The sequence below is a fragment of the Somniosus microcephalus genome, chromosome 22 (assembly GCF_052327205.1).
Source record: "Somniosus microcephalus isolate GS21.2 chromosome 22, FLI_Smic_1.0, whole genome shotgun sequence".
NCBI classification, from domain to species: Eukaryota; Metazoa; Chordata; class Chondrichthyes; order Squaliformes; family Somniosidae; genus Somniosus; species Somniosus microcephalus.
In genome coordinates, this window is record NC_141008.1 from 37,869,567 (window position 1) to 37,893,844 (window position 24,278).

The following is a 24,278-nucleotide window of genomic DNA, read 5'->3' on the forward strand; positions in this document are numbered from 1 at the left end:
AAAGTCACACAGAAAGAACAGTAACTGAACTGAAATGGAAATAAACAATACAGCTTTACAATACTTGATGCTACAGAGTGGAAGGACATTCTACATTCCACCGCCTCATGCCTTGTACTGATGGCTCAAAGCAACATCAGTAGAGGCTAAGAGCAGATCAGCCTCATCTCTTCTCATTTATGTATGGATTGGAGAGGGCAGGAAATGGGAAGAATATCTGCTGTAAAATAATACATCCAAATAAGCAGGAACCACAGTGTAAGAGGTAAGAAGTTAAAATCAATGTCAAATTAAATGGGAATAATACGTATTTTTAAATCTTCAGATTATGAAGGGAAGAGGGAGAGGTAGAAAAAAAGAAAAAGGAGTGAGAAAGAAGGAAAGAAAGAGTAATTATATGGTGCCCTTTCACATCTCAAAATCTTCTCGAAGTTCGCGTACAATTTTTGAAGTACGGTCACTGTTGTTATTTAGGCAAGCACAGCATTAAAGGTTTTCATACTGCAATAAAAGTTAACTCTGCAAATATTCTTATTTCTTTTATCTTTTACAAAACCGCGCCTGCTCCTCTGCTCTGACCTGTGTGGCACTGTGTAATAACGATAGAGAGGCCTTGCCAAAACTGAGCAGATTTGAACAAAAAGCTGCTTGTATTCACCGGACAAACAACACAAGAGAAGTATGTCATCTCTTGAGTGGAGAATATGTACCCTGCCCACCACACAGACATTATGCCAGCTTCTGATTGGTGTCCCTGTAGCTGGAATCTCAGTAACAGAGGGCCCATTCAAACTCCAAGCACAGGGCGAACCCACTGTGGGTCAGAAGCCACAAAAACTATGGGAATAATCCAAGTAGCCAGCCAACAGGAATGTAATAGAAGCTCAGCGCAACAAGAGAGAGATTGGCTGCCAGTTGATGGTATCTTAAATATCAGACAATGCATCTTTTAAAAAAATTAAATTGCACAGAATCCAGCAATGTCCCTGAAGAAAGTCTGAAATGAAATGACTTCTCTGTTGAGAAGAAATAAAGTACTATGAAGAGACAGACTACACTGAAAGCCAAGCTTCACTCATCTGTACATCTGATCTTCAACATTTTCCAACTGGTATATTCTGGACTATTTATTTCTCTGTGGCGGGGGTGGGGAATAGATGAGACGTGGAAGAAAAACTCTAGGAACCCTAGACAATTTAGAATTCAGAAAACAAATCAAGCTTACAAGCAATGCAACTTACAAAGAGCACAAATTGAAATTTTAAAAAAAATAAAAAAAAATTGTGGGGAATCTCTGAAACCAGAATGAGTCATTTCTAATAAACCTCCTGTGGTGTTCAGTAGAGTCGGACCTGGAATACAGATTCCCACTACAGAAAGCTGTACTAAGAGTGGGGTGTATGCTTTTCTTAGAATTCGTACAACAGCCTGTAAACTGCACACAAGGACACAGCAATCATGCAGCTATAGAATATTAATTGTTGAACCAAACAACCTGCGTTATTGAGGAGCAGGCGCAAAGGGCCCAATGGCCTACTCCTGCTCCTATTTCTTATGTTATTATGTTCTCTTCTAGTTGGTGTAACTGCTGAAAGATTGTAGCATGAGTTAAGCCACAGGTGCATCTACCATATGTAAATGCAGCTGCATATTTGATACAGACATGAATTAAATGTCAGAGCCCATCAGAAACACTCAGGTGCTGCTTGTGAAAACATTTGCCACCTTTTTCAGCATGGTCTTTTGTTAATGTTCAACCAATTGCAAACAATTTGAAAAATAAGAAAGAATTTGCATTTATATAGTGCCTTTCACAACCTCAGAACATCCCAAAGGGCGTGAAGCCATTTTGGAACGCAGTCACAGTGGCAATGTAGGGAACGCGGCAGATAATTTGCACACAGCAAGGTTCCACAAACAGCAATGTGATAAATGACCATTTCTTTTGATGATCTCGTGTAAGGGATAAATATTTGGCAGGGCTCCTGGAGAACTTCCCTGCTGTTATTTGAAGAGTGCCATGTGATCCTTTACGTCCCCCTGAAATGGCAAACATGGATAGATTTTCTTCTTCTCACAAATAACTGGTTAATTGCCCTTATAGTGTAGAAAAAAGTCAAACCAAATCAAAATGGTGGGTGCATGCAATTTCCCATCAGAAACTTTGTGGAATTTGAACCTATTGCTATTAACAGAAGAAAATGGTTAACCAGGTCCCACCTGTAATAATACAAAAGCAAAATACTACAGATGCTGGAAATCTGAAATAAAAACAGAAAATGCTGGAAATACTCAGCAGGTCAGGCAGCATCAGTAGAGAGAGAAACAGAGTTAACGTTTCAGGTCGATGACCCTTCGTCAGAACTGGAAAAAGTTGGAGATGGAACAGGTTTTTAAGCAAGTGTAGGGGCAGGGAGAGGGAAGAGGGGAGGAAAGAACAAAAGGGAAGGTCCGTGATAGGATGGAAGGCAGGAGAGATTAAGAGACAAAAGGGATGATGATGATGCAAGGCAAAAGGAGATGGTAATGGGACAAGTTAAGAAACAAAAGATGACTCGAGATGAAGTGTAAATGGCACTGGCAGAATGATCAACAGCTGCCATGACAGGGGCAGAGGTTATGCTCTGAAATTCTTCAACTTGATGTTGAGTCCAGACGGCTGTAAAGTGCTTAATCGAAAGATGAGGTGCTGCTCCTCTGCCCCATCATGTTTTTTCTCTCTCTCACAGGACAGCTGTCGATCATTCAGCCATTGCCATTTACACTTCATCTCGAGTCATCTTTTGTTTCTTAACTTGTCCCATTACCATCTCCTTTGGCCTTGCACCATCATCCCTTTTGTCTCTTAATCTCTCCTGCCTTCCATCCTATCACAGACCTTCCCTTTTGTTCTTTCCTCCCCTCCCCCCTTTCTCTGCCCCTACACTTGCTTAAAAACCTGTTACATCTCCAACTTTTTCCAGTTCTGACAAAGGGTCATCGACCTGAAACGTTAACTCTGTTTCTCTCTCTACTGATGCTGCCTGACCTGCTGAGTATTTCCAGCATTTTCTGTTTTTATCCCACCTGTAATAATGTTGCTTTCACATTTATCAAACACCTAAATGACATTTAACCAAGAAAACTGACAAGTGTTTCACTCAATTGAGCCATGAGGTGCAAAAAGCTCAAGTGTAATGGCCCCAAATAAATCTAGAAAGGGCTGATTTTTTTCCACATGGTTTATGAAAGAGTAGTCGAAGATCTGCCCAAATGAGATTATGTTTTCCCAGTTTAAAAAGACACTGTTCACAGGAGCAGCTGAAACAAAATGACATTGGTAGGCCAGATTCTCCTCAAGCTGGATTTTTGCCTTCCATTCTGGATGACTGCTAATGTGATTGAAACATATTTCACTGCAGGCTTTGGCAATTCAGTAACAATGCACATTAGACACATATGATGATTTGAAATATTCAGCAGACAAAAAAAAGTAAACAAATCTGTTTCCCCTTTTTTCCTAGTGCTCAGCGTGCATTTGACTATCCAAATAATGAAAAGCTAGATCTAATTCATATCTTCCAAGGGTTTTTGCTCATATTGCCCAGTTTCTATCGCAAAGGTCTCGGAGGATTCTTAGCCATAGCACATTTCAGCCAGCACAAGTTACATCAGAATTTTCTGGTAACAAGACTTTGTAATAAATGTGTTTTGTGGGTTAGAAGTAGGGAAGGGTTTGGTTATGATCCACAACAGAAAGCCACAAAGTACCTTCACTTACAAGATCCTAAGATTGAAAGAAAACTTGCATTTTATGAAGTGCCTTATAATGTCGTTAAAACATCTCAGTGTCTTATTCAGCGAGTTACTTTTTGGAGTGTAGTGACTTTTTCTGAAAGCTAAAACGATAGGATACAGGCATCCATTCGCTCATTTAATTTCATCCTCTCTGAATGCCAAATGTACTATTTTCCCATTACGGCAGCTAGTTGTTCCATAGATTAGTCCAGCAACCTGGCCTCCACTACCCTTCTGAAAGAAAGAACTTGCATTTACCAAACATCTTTCACAACCTCAGACGTCCCAAAGTGCTTTACAGCCAATGAAATACTTTTTAAGTCAGTCAATGTTGTAATATAGGAAACGTGGCAGCCAATTTGTGCACAGCATGCTCCCAGAAACAGCAATGTGATAATGACCAGAGAACCTGTTTCAATGATGTTGGTTGAGGGATAAATATCGGCCGGGACACCGGGGAGAACTCCCTTGCTCCTCTGCTGGGATCTTTTATATCTACCGGAGAAGGCAGACGAGGGGTATGATTTAACATCTCATCCGACAGGGCAGCGCTCCCTCAGCACTGCACCGAAGTCTCAGCCTAGATTATGTGCTGAAGTCTCTGGAGTGGGACTTGAATCCACAACGTTTAGATACAGAGGCGAAAGTGCTACCCACCTGAGCCAAGGCTCACACCTGGCTACCCGTTCCAGCTGTGTTTCACTTTCGGTGTAAAAAAAAGTACTTCTTGGTAACTGTAAACACCACAAAGGCATGTTTCTTGGGAGAAATGTTGTTCCTTGTGTGCTGGCTAACATGTAAATGTAATGCTACACAAATATTAGGTACTCGGTTTAGGTGGCTATTTTAGGAAGATGCCATCTCGGGAGAAGGACACGTGGGTGGAGGATCAATACAAAAGTTAAGTGGCTAAGCATGCTCAGTAAGAATTAACATTAAGAAGTATGCACAACAGAAGAAAAAAATTCTGTGAGGCTGTACTTTTTGGTTTATAGTAATTGTATCACATGAAAAAATTTTGCCCATTAACTTTTAAATCCCTTAAATTTGTCTGGAAAAAGGGATCATGTCGTCTTTAATCAAGGGAAAGTCATGATTTGCATATAGGGGGAAAAAATCTCTAGGTCCCCACTGTCCAGGATGACTGGCATTAGACAGGAGACTATTCTGTAATTAAGGAGACTGGAATGTCAGCACTAATAAAAAGGCCTTTGTCTCTCCCTAAAGACTTTCAAGGATCACATAGAAATGATTTTTTTCCCCCAGCAGATGAATGTTTCTGTTGCTGAGGTGCCAGTTTCATTCCCTCTGTGCATTTGAGGCTGGCAGATTTTAGAGAGTGATTGACATAAACTGCTCCAAGCTCAATGAAAAGAGGAAGTGACCTTTAAACACGAGGTCAAACTCAGACTTTGACAACTGAGAGTTTGGCTTGCTGTCTTTCATATGGAAATTTAATAGCAAAAGAAGGATTTTTTTTTGCTCGAGTTGTTTATTGTGACTTATAATAACGTGGACCTCAAGCTTATACAAAAACTTATTGTTAATGTTTAATCTCTGATATTGACGAAACCACTTTAATCTATCCTGAACACCTAGTGCAAGGCAGGATTACACTTTTTAAAGAGGCCTGTCAAACCTAAGTATTTCAATAATCCCAAATTTACAATTTCAGTCAATAGAGAAGTAAGCGTAAGGATGAAGGATTCCGGGATTCTTCATAATACATTCATTGCAGTGAAGAAGCCAGAGTTTTATCCGCTACCAGCAAAGACTTGCTTACATCAGAATATGTGATAGGACAGATAATGTGCATTTGCTTCTACCACAACACCAGTGTAGACTAGTGAAATGAATTAAAATGACTTTTATTTTGTATTTACGACCCATCTGTTTTTAATTTTGTCCTCTCTTTCTAAACGCACACCCTTCCCTATTTGCCACCAATGGGGCAGGTTGCTCTCAGGCCTGTGCCAGCACTTGTCTGTAATCAACTGATAGGAGCTGTGCAAAGGAACCCCATGGCAACTTAATTTTCCATCCTAATGCAAAAAGAACCAGCCCTTGGCATTTTTAACCCCACCCCCTAAAAAACCCCAAATCCAGACACTGCATTTACTGCACACAATTAATGACTATCTACACAAATATGTCAAAGTCAAAGTCACTTATTTTTTTCTCAGCGTTAAATAATTTGCTGCAGCAATAATTAATAATGAGGGGGACAGTCAACCCTCACCGTACGGTTGTGTACCTATTTGTGATAGGAGACTTGCCAGTTATGCCCTGTAACCAATCTAGATTCCTAGCAGTGAAATACTCTCTTAGGGAACTTTCAAAATAAACATATAAATGCACATTAGGTATCATATAGTTTTAGAAGCGGGCACAGCATTTATGTACACCTTTCAAAGGGTTAACCCATTTTAGGACTGTGCAAACAGCTTAAATCACATCTGGACAGGATATTTTCTATCAATTCAAATAAGATCAAAAGTATTTGGTTTACAGTGTGCTTCCTGCATAAGTTAGGTATTAGAATCCATACAAAAGCTACGTTGAAAAGATAACTTAATGGAAAATATGTTTCTACGCTCCAATCTTCCTGGACGAAATAGGATGGGGCTTGGTGCCCTGAAGCAAACGTCGGGACATTAGAAAATCACAAGCCATTCCATTTTTCATAACAAGAGCCACTGACCTGAGTCTGAAAAAGCCCATCACTAAGCATGAGCAGATTCTACATGACAGGGCCAAGTCTTCTGCTCTGCCCTGGATATTTTAAAGTTGTACCCACAAGCGGCAGCAGTTCCACATTTCTGCACAAGGTCACCACAATGTGGCTGCTCAACCTCAACATAACTTCCCAGAGCAATCTCAATATATAGAAGCGTAAGCAAACTGCAAGCAGCTATGAAATTTGTGGGTGCAATAGATACAACTCCTTTCAGGTAAGCTAGCAAATCAAGCACGCGTAGCATTTGCTTGTATATAATGACAGCTGTCGCTCCTCAAAATGCTGTGTTATTTTCTATATCCCACCACCTATCTGGACAAGATACCTCACAAGAGACTTTATGCACATCTTGAAATGTAGATATATATCATGTGAGCACTAATCACGTGCTCCAATCAAATTTAAAAGCTACTATTAAAGCTAGGTTGGGTGGTGCAGCGCATTAGGACTTTGTCATTTTACCTCAGATATCCATCCTTGACTGATTGAATAAGGTCTTCTTTCTGATGGTCACAAGGGCTAAGTGCCACTGTTTAGCTCAGTGAAGATGTGTTCACAATTTGAAACACCATTAAATTGGCAAGCTCAATAATAGCTGAGTGGGAAAAGCAAATCTCACGTGGGGTGGTCGTCCAAGATTAAAAGGTACATTAATGAGCCACTGTAGAGGAAGCTACGAGTGAGTTATCGAATCCACACAACATCGGTCCTGGGAGTTTTAGTAAATGAACTCTGTGCACTAAGTGGAATAGCATTCTATTCCACAGCACCGGCAGCATGGGCCTTGATGAGCATACACAAAAACAGATTGTGAAAGGTCAAACTGGAGCAAGTCTGACGTCTGCTGCAGGATAAACAGGCCCCCAGTGGCTAGCATGGCGGAATTTTGGCGTAGGTTGTTCCAGGAACAGAGCTTCTAGAAAAACTCTCCAAGGCAATGACAACAACCAGTTTATCTACTTCAACCTGTCTTTCCACGGTTACAGCCAACTGCTGCTGCTTCTCAACATGGGGAAATATTTGTTATATATATTTATAATATACATACATACACTTAGAGGGAGAGAATGAACATGAAAGAAAACAACAGATGAACAGCCGATTATGAAATGGTGTGCTGGGCCCTAGCTGGTTCTGAGCCTGTATATGTACAAAGCACTCTGCTACAAATACACATAGGGTTGGAACTTGCTGATGCAGGGTGTCTGACGACGTACACGGTCAGTTAGACTTTTTTCTGAACCCTTCATCCAAAATTTCTTGGCGCCGTAACTTGCTGGAAGTGCGAGCTGATCACAGCGTGGCGATGGCAACGGGGCCTTAGTGATCGGCAGGACCAAAAGTCTATCTTAGCCAATGGGATTTAAGGACTGAGAAAGAAACAGAGGAATGCTGGAGAAGGAAATAGGGTGAATTAATGCCAAATTAGGTACAGGAAGAGAAATAAAGAGAGGGAAAGAAAGATTTGATTAAGAGAGTGAATTAAAAAAAAATTCACATTTTTAAAATCTCTCAGAACAATTCACTACTTGAAATGAATGAGACTCCACAGTTTAAATTGTTCCTTTTCTGGGCCAGAGAGGTTGATTGTCAGTCATTAACAAATCATTAAAAGGGTGCTTATGCTATTAATTACCAGACTTAACTTTGTGGCGAGTTTAACTTTCTGTGGCAAGTTTAACTTTGTGGGCAATTAATGTGCAAATCCAGCAAGTTCTCACAAATAACGGGGAGGCGAAGGGCGAGATGCTGTTTGCGCGAAGCAAACGGCGGAGTGGTGTAGTTCTGGAGATTCGTGACTCACGGCGTATCTCCGTATCTCTTAATCCCTCTAATTTGCACATTAATAACAGCGTGCGTTGTTAACACGCCGCTATCTTTCCAGCCAATAGTAAACACAAGGGTGGCTGGGGGGGGGGGGGGGGTCATTTTGACTTTGTGCGATGGTGTAAAATGGGTGGTAGCAAGTCGGCTGCCCGATGGAAATAAAAATCAGGAGATGCGCAAAACTGGCCCAAAGTCACCTCAAGCAGTGAACTTCAGTTTTAAACCCAAGTAATACAAATTGGATTTTTTTTATTTACTCGGATAAAATTACACTTTTGATCCAATTAGGGAAAATTGATTTTGTACATTATTTCTCATTTTTCATTCCCTCAATTGACGTTTCCCTGTAGGCGCACACCATTCTCAGACTGAAAGACCAGACAGGGGACCTGCTCCCAGCCATCTGCCAACGCGGCTCTGTCTTTGGCTGCTGCAAGGTACCACCGCTGATTGCCCTTTCATTTTCCTTCTATCCCTGAGTGAAAACACCTGGCTTTTCTTCAGCACTTTTCCAGCTGGTGTGGATCCAGATCCAGATCTCACCATGTGAGGACATAAGCTTGCACTCTACCACTCTGTGGCGCAGTATTTTAAGAGCTCCAACTCACCGCATTAGCTCATGTACGCTCCTGTTTTTTATTTTAAAAAAAACCTTCCTTTAAGCAAAGTAACAGTGAGCAATGTGTTTTTATTTATTTTTTTGGAGAGGGGGGCAGTGGGAAATAGGGAGACCGGAACGTTGCTCACTAGAATACACATGCCCAAATCATTAAGGGATCAGGTTTCTCTTTACCTTGTTTGTACAGCACAAAGGATGCTTTTCAAACTTCCTTTTCCTTTTCAAAAAAAAAGCTGGTATCTTGTAAATTGTGCAGCCTAACTGAGCAGTTAACTTAATAACAACAATGGATGGATTATATTAGAGATGTGAATATATAAGAAATTCTAAGAATGTTCTACACATTTTTTTTCTTCCCAAAGATACAGGGGTTCCAGTGTTCCATCACCATAAGTATGCAATGCCTACAATTTTTAATAAATATACTTAGCTTAATTATGTAGATGATTTTACCACGTTTTGAACCGGCCAAGCAGCCTCGGTATGCAAATTGTACGTTTCGCTTTTTATTGTCACTTCACTGCACATACTCAAGACACCCAGACACATGCACTATTACTGAATCAGCAAGAACGCCCTGACCACGATACACGAAGCTCCCAGCAGTCAATTTCACAGAAAGCATTACGGCAAAGCAGTCGTCAAAGAGTCTGGCCCAAAAACTAAACCAATGATGACAGCTTTCCAATCGATTGGCTCGCTTGTGGATCAAGAGGTTAGGACCTTCACAGGCCACAAACAGAACGTTTTCTCTCCAAGTTGCGACGGTTGGTATCCCAATGTCGCACAAGCTAAAATGCTGGTATAAAGTACCAATCCCTTTCCAGGAAGCGGATATCACTATACCAGAGAGAGTAACATGTAATAAGGAGTATGGGTAATAGCTATCATTTAGATTTGTGGGCTTTGAATTCCTTAATGGAGGCAAAATCACTCTATATTAGAGCAGTTTCACCAATGCTAAACGGCAATGAATACACTGGACCTGGTCAAGATCGAATGTTGAAAATACAAATGTGTCTCCTACCATCCTGTTCACAGTGTATTTCGGGGCCAATACTACGCCAACATATTCCATCCATTGTTTATCAGGCAGCTGCCCAACTGAGCAACTATTCACCAATACCCCACTCCCTTCTCAAATAAAACAGTAAAAATTCAAGGGCTTTCTTCAAAATTAGAAAAGATTATCACGTTGCTGTTTGTGGAACCTTGCTGTGCGCAAATTGGTTTCCTGCATTACAGCAGCGACTACACTTCAAAAGTACTTCCTTCACTGGCTTAATGCGCTTTGAGGTGTCCTGAAGTCGTGAAAGATGCTGTATAAATCCAAGTTCTTTCTTTCTTTCGTGAGTTTTCAACTGGGACTGGAAGGTCTTCAGATTCTTGTTCTTTTGGGGGCCGGGCAATATCCCGCAGAGGCTTATCAATTCTGAATTTCATATTTTTGCTGTATTTTTTGACTTATGCACAAGTTAGTTCCATTGCTGTATATGTTTTCTCCAATGATACTCTTCCATAACTAACACCATCTTCAGAAGTTAGGACAACATGGCCGCAGAAGCGTGTAAATATTTGCAGACATCTCTCAGAGAAAAGTGTAACATTCCTGATGAAGAATAAATCAAATGCTATGTTACATTTATCTGAGTTTAACTGAGATTGCTGGGCTCAGCTGTGATGGTTCCCATAATTTGACTGTAATGGTTCATTAGAGCACCTTCAATAACAGTGGTAAGTTTTTTTTTATTCATTGATGGGATGTGGGCGTCGCTGGCTAGGCCTGCATTTAGTGCCCATCCCTAATTGCCCTTGAGAAGATGGTGGTGAGCTGCCTTCTTGAACCGCTGCAGTCCATATGCTGTAGGTACACCCACAATGCTGTTAGGAAGGGAGTTCCAGGATTTTGGCCCAGCGACAGTGAAGGAACGGCGATACAGGTCCAAGTCAGGATGGTGTGTGGCTTGGAGGGGAACTTGTAGGTGGTGATGTTCCCATGCGTCTGCTGCCCTTGTCCTTCTAAGTGGTAGAGGTCGCGGGTTTGGAAGGTGCTGTTGAAGGAGCTTTGGCGAGTTACTGCAGTGCATCTTGTAGATGGTACACACTGCAGCCACAGTGCGCCGGTGGTGGAGGGAGTGAATGTTGAAGGTGGTGGATGGAGTGCCAATCAAGCAGGCTGCTTTATCCTGAATGGTGTCGAGCTTCTTGAGTGTCGAGCTTCTTGAGTGTTGTTGGAGCTGCACTCATCCAGGCAAGTGGAGTGTATTCCATCACACTCCTTACTTGTGCCTTGTAGATGGTGGAAAGGCTTTGGGGAGTCACGAGGTGAGACACTCGCCACAGAATTCCCAGCCTCTGGCCTGCTCTTGTAGCCACAGTATTTATATGGCTGGTCCAGTTCAGTTTCTGATCAATGGTAACCCCCAGGATGTTGATAGTGGGGGATTCAGTGATGGTAATGCCATTGAATGTCAAGGGGAGATGGTTAGAGTCTCGCTTGTTGGAGATGGTCATTGCCTGGCACTTGTGTGGTGCGAATGTTACTTGCCACTTGTCAGCCCAAGTCTGAATGTTGTCCAGGTCTTGCTGCATGGACACGGACTGCGTCAGTATCTGACGAGTCTCAAATGGTGCTGAACAGTGTGCAATCATCAGCGAACATCCCCACTTCTGACCTTATGATGGAGGGAAGGTCATTGATGAAACAGCTGAAGATGGTTGGGCCTAGGACACTGCCCTGAGGAACTCCTGCAGTGATGTCATGTGATCGAGATGAATGACCTCCAACAACCACAGCCAACTTCCTTTGTGCTAGGTATGATTCCAACCAATGGAGAGTTTTCCCCTTGATTCCCATTGACTTCAGTTTTGCTAGGGCTCCTTGATGCCACACTTGAACAAATGCTGCCTTGATGTCAAGGGCAGTCACTCTCACCTCACGAGTTCAGCTCTTTTGTCCATGTTTGGACCAAGGCTGTAATGAGGTCAGGAGCTGAGTGGCCCTGGCGGAACCCAAACTGGGCGTCAGTTAGCAGGTTATTGCTGAGTAAGTGCCGCTTGATAGCACTGTCGACGACACCTTCCATCACTTTGCTGATGATTGAGAGTAGACTGATGGGACGGTAATTGGCCGGGTCGGATTTGTCCTGCTTTTTGTAGACAGGACATACTTGGGCAATTTTCCACATTGCCGGGTAGATGCCAGTGTTGTAGCTGTACTGGAACAGCTTGGCTAGGGGGCGCAGCTAGTTCTGGAGCACAAGTCTTCAGTACTATTGCCGGAATGTTGTCAGGTCCCATAGCCTTTGCAGTATCCAGTGTCTTCAGCTGTTTCTTGACATCACGTGGAGTGAATTGAATGGGCTGAAGGCTGGCATCTGTGATGCTGGGGACCTCAGGAGGAGGCCGAGATGGATCATCCACTCAGCACTTCTGGCCGAAGATAGTTGCAAATGCTTCAGCCTTGTCTTTTGCACTCACGTGCTGGGCTCCACCATCATTGAGGATGAGGATATTTTTGTAGCCTCCTCCTCCTGTTAACTGTTTAATTGTCCACCACCACTCACGACTGGATGTGGCAGGACTGCAGAGCTTTGATTTGATCCGATGGTTGTGAGATCGCTTAGCTCTGTCTATCGCACGTTACTTCCGTTGTTTGGCATGCAAGTAGTCCTGTGTTGTAGCCTCACCAGGTTGACACCTCATTTTTCGGTATGCCTGGTGCTGTTCCCAGCATGCTCTCCTGCACTCTTCGTTAAACCAGAGCGATGAGGTGAAGGCAACTCCATGCTATCATCTAAAGACAAGTTAGGACACTACTTGGCAGTTCTGGAATCACAGAACGCAATTCCAAAACACCAGAAAAATTCCCAGAATCTCTTGTAAGAAACCTGTAATTTGACTCATAAATCAGTGGTCCTGAAGATTAAGTTTATCTGGTAGATATAGAAAGGGGTTTAGGTAGAAAATTCTATTTATTTACTCCACTCCCCAGTTGTTCATCATCCAATTATCTGTTCACCTCTTGAGGGCCGAGAGTCATTACTCCTGTCAAAATGTGGTTTCATGGGTGCCAACAGCCCTCAGGTATCTCCGGCAAGTGCCCATCACTCATATATGAGCCTAGGCAATGAATATTAAGGGGCTACTTAATATCACTGGAATCATCACAAGTGAGCTTAATGTTATTCTCACCCAGCAACCGAGTGTGCATACTCCCAGCGGCGATCAGCATTTATCAGGCTGTGGGAAATCAGTTTCCTATTAGAGCCCCAGGACAAAGGGGGAAAAGTTGGGTATAGCCCATTTTGGGGCGCTAACCTCGCCAGAGCGCAAATTGTAGTGCCCCGAAAAAATTAGCATCCCTACCCCGTAAATTCAGTAATAGCGCCCCAAGGAGGAGGCGCAGCGCTACTGGAAGCACTCCATCTTCTTCTTGGGACGCTACTACTCAATGTCGCAGTGGCACATAGTGCCACGTCATTGCAGACCTCCTCCCCTGATTAAAGGCACGCAAGTGGAGTGCCAAGCTGAACGATCGCGGCCAGCACCCCACATACAAATGTGAAAGAGGGCAGGTGCTGGCAGTCGGCCAAAATAAAAATGGCGGCCCGACACCTGCCCCTTAAATTGCGCCGCTGCACGCCGCCGCAAAACCGCCCCCTGATCCTGTCGCACACATCACCCAGCGATAGGTCAGGGGGCGCAAGGGAAGTTTACGGATGGGGCGCTGCGCACGACGATGACATCATCATCGCCGGCGCAGTGGAGCGGGTCACTACCAGCTATCGCCGCTGCTAACCTCCCAATGAATTTCGCAAGAGGCGTTAGCGGTGCCGCACCCCATTAGCGCCCCCCCGGGGCACTAACAAGAGGCGCAAAGCAACCCAATTTCTAGCCCAAAACCTCTCTCTGGCCCCAACAACCACCATGGTTGATTACAATCTTCTCTGGCTGGGTACTGTTGTTCTGTCACCTAATATAAAAAGATAAAGCTATAAGTTCAACTTGTGACAGTTGGGAAGCTGCATTAGTTTAGGTGGAGTGTCTATTGACACCACTGTCAGCCAACGAGTTGAAGGCGGGGCAGAACTTACAGAAGGACTCACAGCAAACAGTCTATTTTACAGAAAACAAACTCTATTTACTCAGCAAAGAGAGTCTATTTAGACAGTGCACTACGACAGTCTACAGAGTCTATTTAAAAAAAGTCTCTATGAACTACAGCAAACAGAACTGTTGATCGAAACTACAGCAACCTCTCCCGATAAAACAGGGTGATTTCTCCAACAAAATGCAGCGAGTGTAGGATAGCTGCATATAGGTGACACCTCTATTCTTCCAAAGCTTATATGGAGTTTTAAAAAAAAATACATACTTCTCTAAATTTCTCTCCTCCCGACATTCACAAGAAGACATAACAAACCAATGTCTGGATAACTGCACCAACATAGTCAGTCTCAGTCCTTAGTCTACTTGCCAGATAATGTGCTCGGTTATTGCTGAACAGCGCATTGTCCCATGTACCGTTTTCCCTGCCCAACACAGATGACACTCGTGTTCCCACCAAGAGTGTAATAAGTAACTAGGCACATTACAATCTGACAGACATGACGAGGCTTATTCATATGTATTTTTTAATCCTTTGACTGCTGTTTTGTGCTTGAATGTGCCAGCTTGCTTTACAACTTCTGATACTATGTTTTATTTAACAAGATGTGTTAAATCCATTGCACCAATCACCCGATAAAGCACATAAACAGTTATTCCAACAGCAATAATTGAAGACTTTGTGAAGCGTGAAGGAGGATGCTATGCCTGGTCTATCTAATAACGTTGCTGAAATTTATTTCTCAAAGCCTGCTGGCGATGCACAGATGCTAGTTAGGACTGGCATTCAAAATTGAGCCTCTTGGTTTGTAAGTCAACAAAACTAATGAGGAATTTTCCAAAAAGGGCAGCATAGATCCTGGGGGTATCGGGTCTTGGAGTGGGGTTAACAGAGGAGAAGGATTAGTTAATTTGGGATGCTTTGCTGTAGCATAGTATTAGCTGATTCAAAGCAAGCAGGCATACAACATGCAGTGGACAATTTTTATTTAGTATTTGAACCAGCAAACACTTTTCATTTATCTCTTTTCCATGGTCTGCGGGGGTGAGAGGGATCGAAAAGTCTGCTGTGGAGGTGAGTGATGGGTGCAAGTGTGGAGAGGTAAGTATGAGAGGTGAGTGTAAAGTGTTGGAAAAAGTTTACTTTCCTTTGCTTCTTCCTGCATGCTTCAACCCTTGGGGATTCAGAGGTGCCTCATCTCAACAGCAGAGATGACAGAATGGCTGCTGCATTCTCAGATGCAGCAGCCATCTGCTTTCTGCTGAGGAGAGGTTTTGGTGAGCCTTCTGTGCAAGGCCTCACCTTAGAACAGAGATGGTCAGTGTTTGACAGCTTTTCAAAGCTGTCAAATGCTGACAATTCATCTGTCAAAAAATTTTTGACAGATGAAACATCATACGCTGACGTCCTCTGTCACCTGCTTTCCCTTAATTGGCTGCCTAAACCTGCAGGGCGGGCATAACAAGATCAAGCAAGGGAAAATAGCGTGGGTTGGCCAGACATCATTGGGGGCAGGACTGAAACCCAAAAACCAGCAGTCCTGCCCTCAACGCGCCCCCACTGACAAAATCTAGCCCATGATCCTTGAAGTAATCACCCATCACCCCCGTGCTTGCTGACCTACATTGGCTCCCAGTTAAGCAATGCCTCGATTTCAAAATTCTCATCCTTGTTTTCAAATCCCTCCATGGCCTCACCCCTCTCTATCTCTAATCTCCTCCAGCCCCACAAGCCCCCGAGATATCTGCGCTCCTCCAATTCTACCCTCGAGCATCCCTGATTATAATTGCTCAACCATTGGTGGCCGTGTCGTCTGTTGCCTAGGCCCTAAGCTCTGGAAATTCATCCCTAAACCTCTCTTTCTTTCTTTCCTCCTTTAAGACGCTCGTTAAAACCTACCTCTTTGACCAAGCTTTTGGTCATCTGCCCAAATTTCCCCTAATGTGGCTCGGTGTCAAATTTTCTGTCTTTAACACTCCTGTGAAGCGCCTTGGGATGTTTTACTACATTAAAGGCACTATATAAATACAAGTTGTGGTAATTGTTGTAAAATAACAGTGTTGAAATTTCCCTTGTGGATTTCATTAATAATGTTCATGAGCGAAGCTGCACTTACTTTCTTCACGGAATGCTCCTCTGATGTTAAATCGCAGGTTTACAGCAGAAACGCAAACAGTGGCCCCCAGACACACTAAAGGACATCACTTCAGTAATAACTGTGCTGAGGAAATGTTGCCCATTCGCTCAGAGCAGTCACACTGCCTTCCAGGGAGCATCTTATACTGAGCCGAATGCTGAGCAGTATCCTGAACCATTTAAATGAAGGGATTCTATAGACTCTGGAACAGTTCCCATGGATTGGAGGGTAGCTAATGTTACGCCACTATTTAAAAAAGGTGGTAGAGAGAAAATGGGGAATTATAGACCGGTAAGCCTGACATCGGTAGTGGGGAAAATGCTAGAGTCCATTATAAAAGATGTAATAGCAGAGCACTTGGAAAACAGTGACAGGATCGGACAAAGTCAACATGGATTTACAAAAGGTAAATCGTGCTCGACTAATCTACTGGAATTTTTTGAGGATGTAACTGGTAGAATAGATAAGGGAGAACCAGTGGATGTGGTGTATTTGGACTTTCAGAAGGCTTTCGATAAGGTCCAGCATAAGAGATTAGCGTGTAAAGTTAAAGCACATGGGATTGGGGGCAAGGTACTGACTTGGATAGAGAACTGGCTGGCAGACAGAAAGCAAAGAGTTGGAATAAACGGCTCTTTATCCGAGCGGCAGGCAATGCCTAGTAGGGTACCGCAGGGATCAGTGCTAGGACCCCAGCTATTCACAATATATATTAATGATTTAGACAAGGGAACTAGATGTAATATCTCCAAGTTTGCAGACAACACAAACCTGTGTGGGCGTGTGTGCTGTGAGGAGGATGCAGAGAAACTCCAGGATGATTTGGACAGGTTGGGTGATTGGGCAGATGTATGGCAAATGCAGTATAATGTGGATAAATGCGAGGTTATCCACTTGGTGGCAAAAACAGGAAGGCAAATTATTATCTGAACAGTAATAGATTGGGAGAAGGGGAAGTGCAACAAGACCTGGGTGTCCTTGTGCACCAGTCGCTGAAGGTAAGCATGCAGGTGCAGCGGGCGGTTAAGGCGGCAAATGGTATGTTGGCCTTCGTAGCGAGACGGTTTGAGTACAGGAACAAGGATGTCTTGCTGCAGTTGTACAGGGCTTTGGTGAGACCACACCTTGAGTATTGTGTGCAGTTTTGGTCGCCTTATCCGAGGAAGGATGTTCTTGCCATGGAGGGAGCGCAGCGAAGATTCACCAGACCGATAGCTGGGATGGCAGGAATGACGTATGAGGAGAGATTGGGTCGATTGGGCTTATACTCGCTGGAGTTTAGAAGAATGAGAGGGGATCTCATCGAAACTTATAAAATTCTAACAGGACTAGACAGACTAGATGCAGGAAGGATGTTCCCGATGGCAGGGGAGTCCAGAACCAGGGGTCACTGTCTAAGGATAAGGGGTAAGCCATTTAGGACAGAGATGAGGAGGAATTTCTTCACCCAGAGTGGTGAACCTGTGGAATTCTCTACCACAGAAGGCAGTTGAGGCCAATTCATTAAATATATTCAAGAAGGAGTTGGATATATTTCTTAAGGCTAAAGGGATCAAGGGATATGGGGAGAAGGTAGGGACAGGGTACTGAATTTGAACGATCAGCCATGATCTTATTGAATGGCGGAGCAGGCTCGAGGGGCTGAATGGCCTACTCCTGCTCCTATCGTCTATGTTTCTGTTTGTCCAGGTTCCTTTGAAATCCTGATTTCTCTCCCGAGTCTCGAATGAGTCACTTGAATTTCAACAGTACCATTTTAGATCATTTTTGTTTTTGCTTTACGTTAACTATGAGATGAAAAGTTACCAAACAGGTTGTCACAATCTGAATTTGTTCAATTGCCAGAGCTGTTGCTGCTACTACTACTACTTCCACAACTTACTTATAAGGGGCTGGATTTTGTGAACCCTATGGGTGCATACGAGGTGCGCACGCACCCATAGGGGCCTCGCAAGTGCTGGTTTCAGGCATGCGAAGCGCATGCACCAAAACCCGACACTTGCGACCCTCTTGACAGTTCCTCCGCTTTCTGTACAACTTCCGCCTGCTGAAAACCTTTAAAATCTTATGCCTGGTAAAAGCAGGCACAAGGCCTGCTTATACCAGCCTAAGAGTTAAAAAACATTGTTTTTCCACTCATTTATAATTTTAAAATACTTTCAAAAGTTTATTTTTAGCCCTGTAAAAAACTTTATTTTTTTCAAAAAATTAAATGTTTAAAATATTTAATTTAATATCATTTGAACTAATTTTAAATGTGATTTTTAAAAAATGTATTTAATGTTTAACTTTTTTTATGTGATCCCCATTCATACTTTTGACAGATCTCTGTGTAGAGACCTGTCAAAAGTGTGAAGGGGATTCCCTTCTTTGATTGGTTCACCATAGCCTTCGTGATCCCAGGGGCGCTTGAGAACTGCATGTGCCCCTGGGATACCTGGGCCTCTGCAGATTTCGTAGTGGAGAGGCCCAGGATCGCAAGTCTCGGGACCTACGGAGCCAGCAGGTAAGTGCGTAGGTTTTTTCCGATCGTAAAGTATCGGAAGGCACTTCACAGAGGTGTAACTAAAAATAGAAAACCAGCCAAAGAGATGCGAGGAGGGCTGACCAAAACCGTGGTCAAAGAGGCGGGTTTGAAGGAGGGTCTTAAAGGAGAAGAAAAAGGTAGCGAGACAGAGGGGTTTAGGGAAGCCATTCAAGAGATTTTTGCCCCAGGCTACTGAAGGCAAGACCACCAATGGTGGGGCAAAGGAGGAGCGGGATGCACAAGAGTCTGGGGGGTGGGGTCACAGGAATGGAGAGTTCAGGAAGTTGTAGCATTGGAGGAGATTATAAAGATAGAAAAAGGGCAAAGCCATGAAGAGATTTAAACAGAAGAATTGTGAAGTACAATAAGAAATGGTAATGGGACATTAAAACATCCAAAGCTAAGGTTTGGGCATTCTTGTTGGCGAGACGCATTACTCTGTGTTCTAGTCTTTGTTGTGACTTAATGCAAGAATCAAAAACACAATTTCTTTATTTGCGGATGACACCAAATTGGAGGGATCGTCAATACTGAGGAGGACTGCAACAAATTACAGGAGGATATTAATAAACTTGCAGAAAGGGCATATAATTGGCAAATGAAGTTCAACACAGATAAATGTGAGGTATTACATTTTGGTAGTAAGAATAGGGAGGTCACTTATCACTTGGAGGGTGCGAGTCTAGGTGGGGTAGAGGAACAAAGGGATCTCGGAGTACAAATACACAAATCACTAAAAGTAGCGACACAGGTTAGCAAGGCCATAAAAAATGCAAACCAAGCACTAAGGTTTATTTCTAGTGAGATAGAATTGAAAAGTAGGGAAGTTATGCTAAACCTGTATCGAACCTTGGTTAGACCACACTTGGAGTACTGTATACAGTTCTGGTCACCGTATTATAAAAAGGATATAGAGACACTGGAGAGGTAGAGAAGATTTACAAGGATGATACCAGAAAGGCTAAACAGATCAGGAAAGGATGAACAGGCTGGGTCTCTTTTCTCTTGAAAAGAGAAGGCTGAGGGGTGGCCTAATGGAGGTCTTTAAAATTATGAAAGGTTTTGATAAGAGTGGATACAGAGAGAATGGGCTGGATTTTCATTGCGGCGGGTAGGAGGTGGGACTACAACTTTCGGGGTTGTTGTCCCACCTCCATCAAGTTGTAGCCAACCCACGCGGTTTTGACTTGATTGCCCTTGTTGAGTCTGCCCAGGCCAATTAAGAACCACCCGGCAACAGGTGACGTCACAGATTGATATTTCATCTGTCAAGACCTTTTGACAGATTAAATATCAGTGTTTGAAGCTGACAAACACTGACAATCTGTACTCTAAGTTAATTCCTTCCTCTCAGGATGATTTAGAGATCTCTCCGGAACAGAAAGCTGAATGCTGCAATTTTTGACAGATCGCGGCCATTCTGCTTTCTGTGTCGGTGAGATGAGGGACTCCCGAGACCTGAAGGAAGGAAGGCTGTAAAGGTAAGTAAAACTTCTTTAAACACTTTAAACACACTTACCTCTGCACTCATGCACCCATCACTCACCTGAACACCGGACATCTCGAACCCTCCAAGCCCTTCAGCCCGACGGCCCGCCTCGCTAACTTGGCATGGTTTGGAGCTGTCAGGAATCCCACACTTCAAGAATGAAAATAGGGATTAGGCTAAAAACTGCCTGTTAACTACCTGTTAACAGGCAATTAATTGGCACTAATCCCCTTCCCGCCTTGGGGAGGCGGGTCCCAGTGCGGGTCAGGTACCCGCCTCCTTTGAAACTGGCATGGAGGCGGGATGGGTTCGTGCCCCCCGATTTCAGGATTTTAACCCCCCACACGCCTCCAGTCCCGCCTCCACGGCCCAATGAAAATCCTGCCCAATGTTTCCCCTTGTGGGAAAGAGCATAACTAGAGGCCATCAATATAAGATAGTCACCAAGAAATCCAATCGGGAATTCAGAAGAAACTTCTTTACTCAGGGAGTGGCGAGAATGTGGAACTTGCTTCCACAGGGAGTGGTTGAAGCGAATAGTATAGATGCATTTAAGGGAGGCTGGACAAACATATGAGGGAGAAGGGAATAGAGGATTATGCTGATAGATTTAGATGAGGAAAGATGGGAGGAGGCTCGAGTGGAACATAAACACCGGCATGGACTGGTTGGGCCGAATGGCCTGTTTCTGCACTGTATATCCTGCGTAATCCTATGTAAATTTTGCATCTGAGAAATATTGTTAATGAAATGCATGCACAAGAAAAAAAATGGGGAGGAACTGAGCAGAGGGTGAATAGAGTAGAGGGGTAGGGAAAAGCGGGAACAAGCACCGGGAGAGTGAGAAAAGGGCCCAATGACAATAAGTATTAACATATTCTGCTAGTAAATCAATATGGAGGTGTGATACAGCAGAATCTAAGCAAAAGTTTACTGTAGAGTGAATCTGGATGTGCCTGAAACCCACCAGTCAATATTTAATAGGAAATACATCTGATGACAATGAATTTATTCTTATTTTAAATGCTCCAAAAGTCAGTCTCAATTTACTCAAAAATAGAATTACTTGTACTACAGGAAATAAAAAAAAACAGCAAGTGAAATGAGGTGAGCACATGTTGTGCTGGCTGGAGCAGGTAAACCTACATCAATCTCACCAATATTTTTAAGCCTCTCGTCATCCTTCATTAAAAGACAAGAACATTATAAGAAGTTAATGTCGGAACAGAAATACATATATGCAAACCATAATAGTTACCACAGATTTATTGAATTTCTGACTGAGGGAAGGGAGGTCAGATTTAAAAAAAAAGACTTAACATGTTTAAAAAAGATAAATATCAATGCGAAGATATTCACAATGAGTGGGAATATGGAAAAAAATAATTACATTGATGGGCATTGTGCATAACTATCACACTGACTTGATAAGGATTTGGAAGCTTGTTCCTCGTGCAAGTTACTAAAGTAATACCTACTGAATGATTTGTAAAATGTTTGCTTATTTCTTTGTCCACATCAAAGTTAGGCAAATCAAATTTAGTGAACTTCAAGATATCATGGTCAGCATTGATTCCCATTATTTTATTGTAACTTAATATTTCTCAAGAATGCTGCAACAATTGGTCCATTTTCATTGCTGCTTCTCTTACCCTGCTCTACTCTGTGTGCGGAACACTGTCACGGCTATGTGTGTCTTGATAAAGAGAAATTCAAACACACGGATTACAACTTATTGTCACTAGAGAGAGAGCGCAACATCAGCTTAAATAGTAGAGAACGGCATTAAGATCCGTGAAGCACTTTGAAATTAAAACAACGAGAGCCCCGCAGCTTAAAACAAAATGACCACTTTTATTTCCAGTTAACTCCGGGCAGGTGTCTGTCAGCACAAATTATCCATGACACAGCATCCATTGTCTGAAAAGAATCGAGGAAGAAAAAGCCACAAGCCAGCTCAGGCAATGGCTTTCCCTTTCCCTTTGCAGACACTCAGGGACTGGCTTACCGCTAGGGCTGGTCCGCAGGGAGGAAGAGCCTCACCTTGGGATGTAGCGAAAAGGAAAACATATTGACTTACCTTCTCTGCGTACTTGAACTTGACATAGAACCAGCTCGATTTAATCATTGTCTCACCTCCTGCTCCTCACAGGAAAAACCAAAAATATTTTTAAAAAAGAAACTGTGTTCACTTATAAAAAGCTTTTGAGTGCCAGCAGGATTCCTGTATGATAGATGCTTTCCAAAGGGCATGCAGTGAAGGTTTTCTCTTTTTCTGTCTTACTCTGCCCTTACAACACTCAGAGCTTGCTACTGAGCCCTGCTTCCTCAAAGCCTCGCTCTGCGTGGCTCTGACAGATTGGCTGCGTGACAAGAGAATTTCTCAAATGGACTTCAGCTGCATTCATCACAAATGGCACATGTCAGTAAGCCAAGAGGCTTCAGACCTGGCCCAGTCCCAGGAGGCCAATCCCTCTGTAGAATGGATAATGAAATCCAACTCTTCCCCTCCAGACACGGATTAACACCTGGCTAAACATTATTCTGACAGGAAACTGCAGTCCATCCGAGTTCACATGCGGGACTGCGCCCTAGCGCCACATCAAAATAACAGAACACAGATTCTGAAAATAATTACCAGGAGCTTGACTGAGCCAGCCCTTTCACATCTAGTTTCATATGAATTGTGTTAGTTTTCCAGCTTCTTCAGCCAGCAGTTACAACAGACAACAATATAAAATTGTAAAACTCGCTTGTTTTCCCTGATCTACATCCGACTCTGCTGCACACCACATGCTTCAGATTAGTTATCGTACAGTGGTTCAGTGCATCAATTATCTTATGAGAATAACATTTGCAGCGAAACATCAATGTCGGATTAACCCCATCACTCCCAGGTCTTTCAGGAATGGTCATGATGTTTTAAATTAAACATGGTTTTGGTGTCATTAGTATACAAATATATGTGGTTTGTCACATAATATTTGTTCCTAGATTTATATATGAAGTGGCTTTATTATTTGGGAATGATGAGGTGTCGTGAGCTAGGACACTATCCTTTCATAGAGGGAATTGGGCTTGAATTGGGCCTGAGTAGACAATGAGGACTTTTATCAGCACTGTCCATCTAACTTAAACGGGAGCTAATTGCTGATTGCCATACACCGCATTATTTCAACGATCTACTGCTTCTGTCGCATATCACATAATAGGGCAAGCATATTTCAATTCTTTTACCAGCTTGAACAAACATAAACTTGATTGCTGCAAGGCAGTTCTAAAAGAAGGACTTAAGGACGATCTTCTCATAATCATAATCATAATCAACTTTATTGTCATTGTTAGTGCACAAGTGCAGTACAACGAAATGTAGGCTTGCGGCTCCCGAGAGTGTACATTTAGATTAAGACATTTAAACATTCAACATACATTTGGCTTGTAATACATTAACATAAACATAACCATAATAAAGTGCATTGGCAGATGTGCAGGCTTTAGAGTTTATTTGTGGAGTTCAGTAGGATGACAGCCCTGGGAAAGAAGCTGTTCCTAAATCTGGTCGTACGGGTGCGAATGCATCTGTAGCGTCTCCCAGATGGCAGGAGGGCGAACAGACTGTGGCTGGGGTGGGTAGGGTCTTTGATGATGGACCGTGACCTCCATAAACAGCGTTTCTGGTATATGTGCTCTATGGTCGGTAGCCGGGTGCCGGCTTGATTCTTCAAACATTGTTATGCCTATTTAAAACCATACCAGAAAGCAGTGTGAATTGCCAATCACCACCTGACTTTTGACATGCACAACTGGATATATTCTGGTCCTATGGTTATCAAACATTGCCATCAGTAAGTTTCGGGCAGCAATTCAATGGACCAGCTGTGATACATTTTGGAATTTTCTACTTGTTCAAGCAGACCCTTGAAATTGAACTGGTGTCTTAAACTAATTACCAGATATTTGTTATTCTTTATAATATATTAACTGATCTCCCTTGTTATTGGTAAGTTGAAAGATACGCTGTTATATGGAGATGAGAGTCTTGTACCATGCAAAAT

At 42.9% G+C, this 24,278-nt stretch overlaps 1 protein-coding gene across 9 annotated transcripts in view; it reads right to left on the bottom strand.

Annotated features, from left to right (window-relative positions):
* The window catches only part of auts2a (activator of transcription and developmental regulator AUTS2 a), a 1,321,624-nt gene that overhangs the window by 811,909 nt on the left and 485,437 nt on the right, over window positions 1-24,278 (bottom strand). Inside the window, exon 1 of one of the 9 annotated variants that reach the window (XM_085964481.1) lies at window positions 22,304-22,688. The exons of the other annotated variants lie outside the window; for them this stretch is intronic. Coding sequence (XP_085820607.1) covers window positions 22,304-22,351 — 48 coding nt within the window. The 5' untranslated portion in view covers window positions 22,352-22,688. Of the gene's footprint in view, window positions 1-22,303; window positions 22,689-24,278 lie in introns of those variants that run through there. 9 annotated transcript variants of the gene reach the window in all.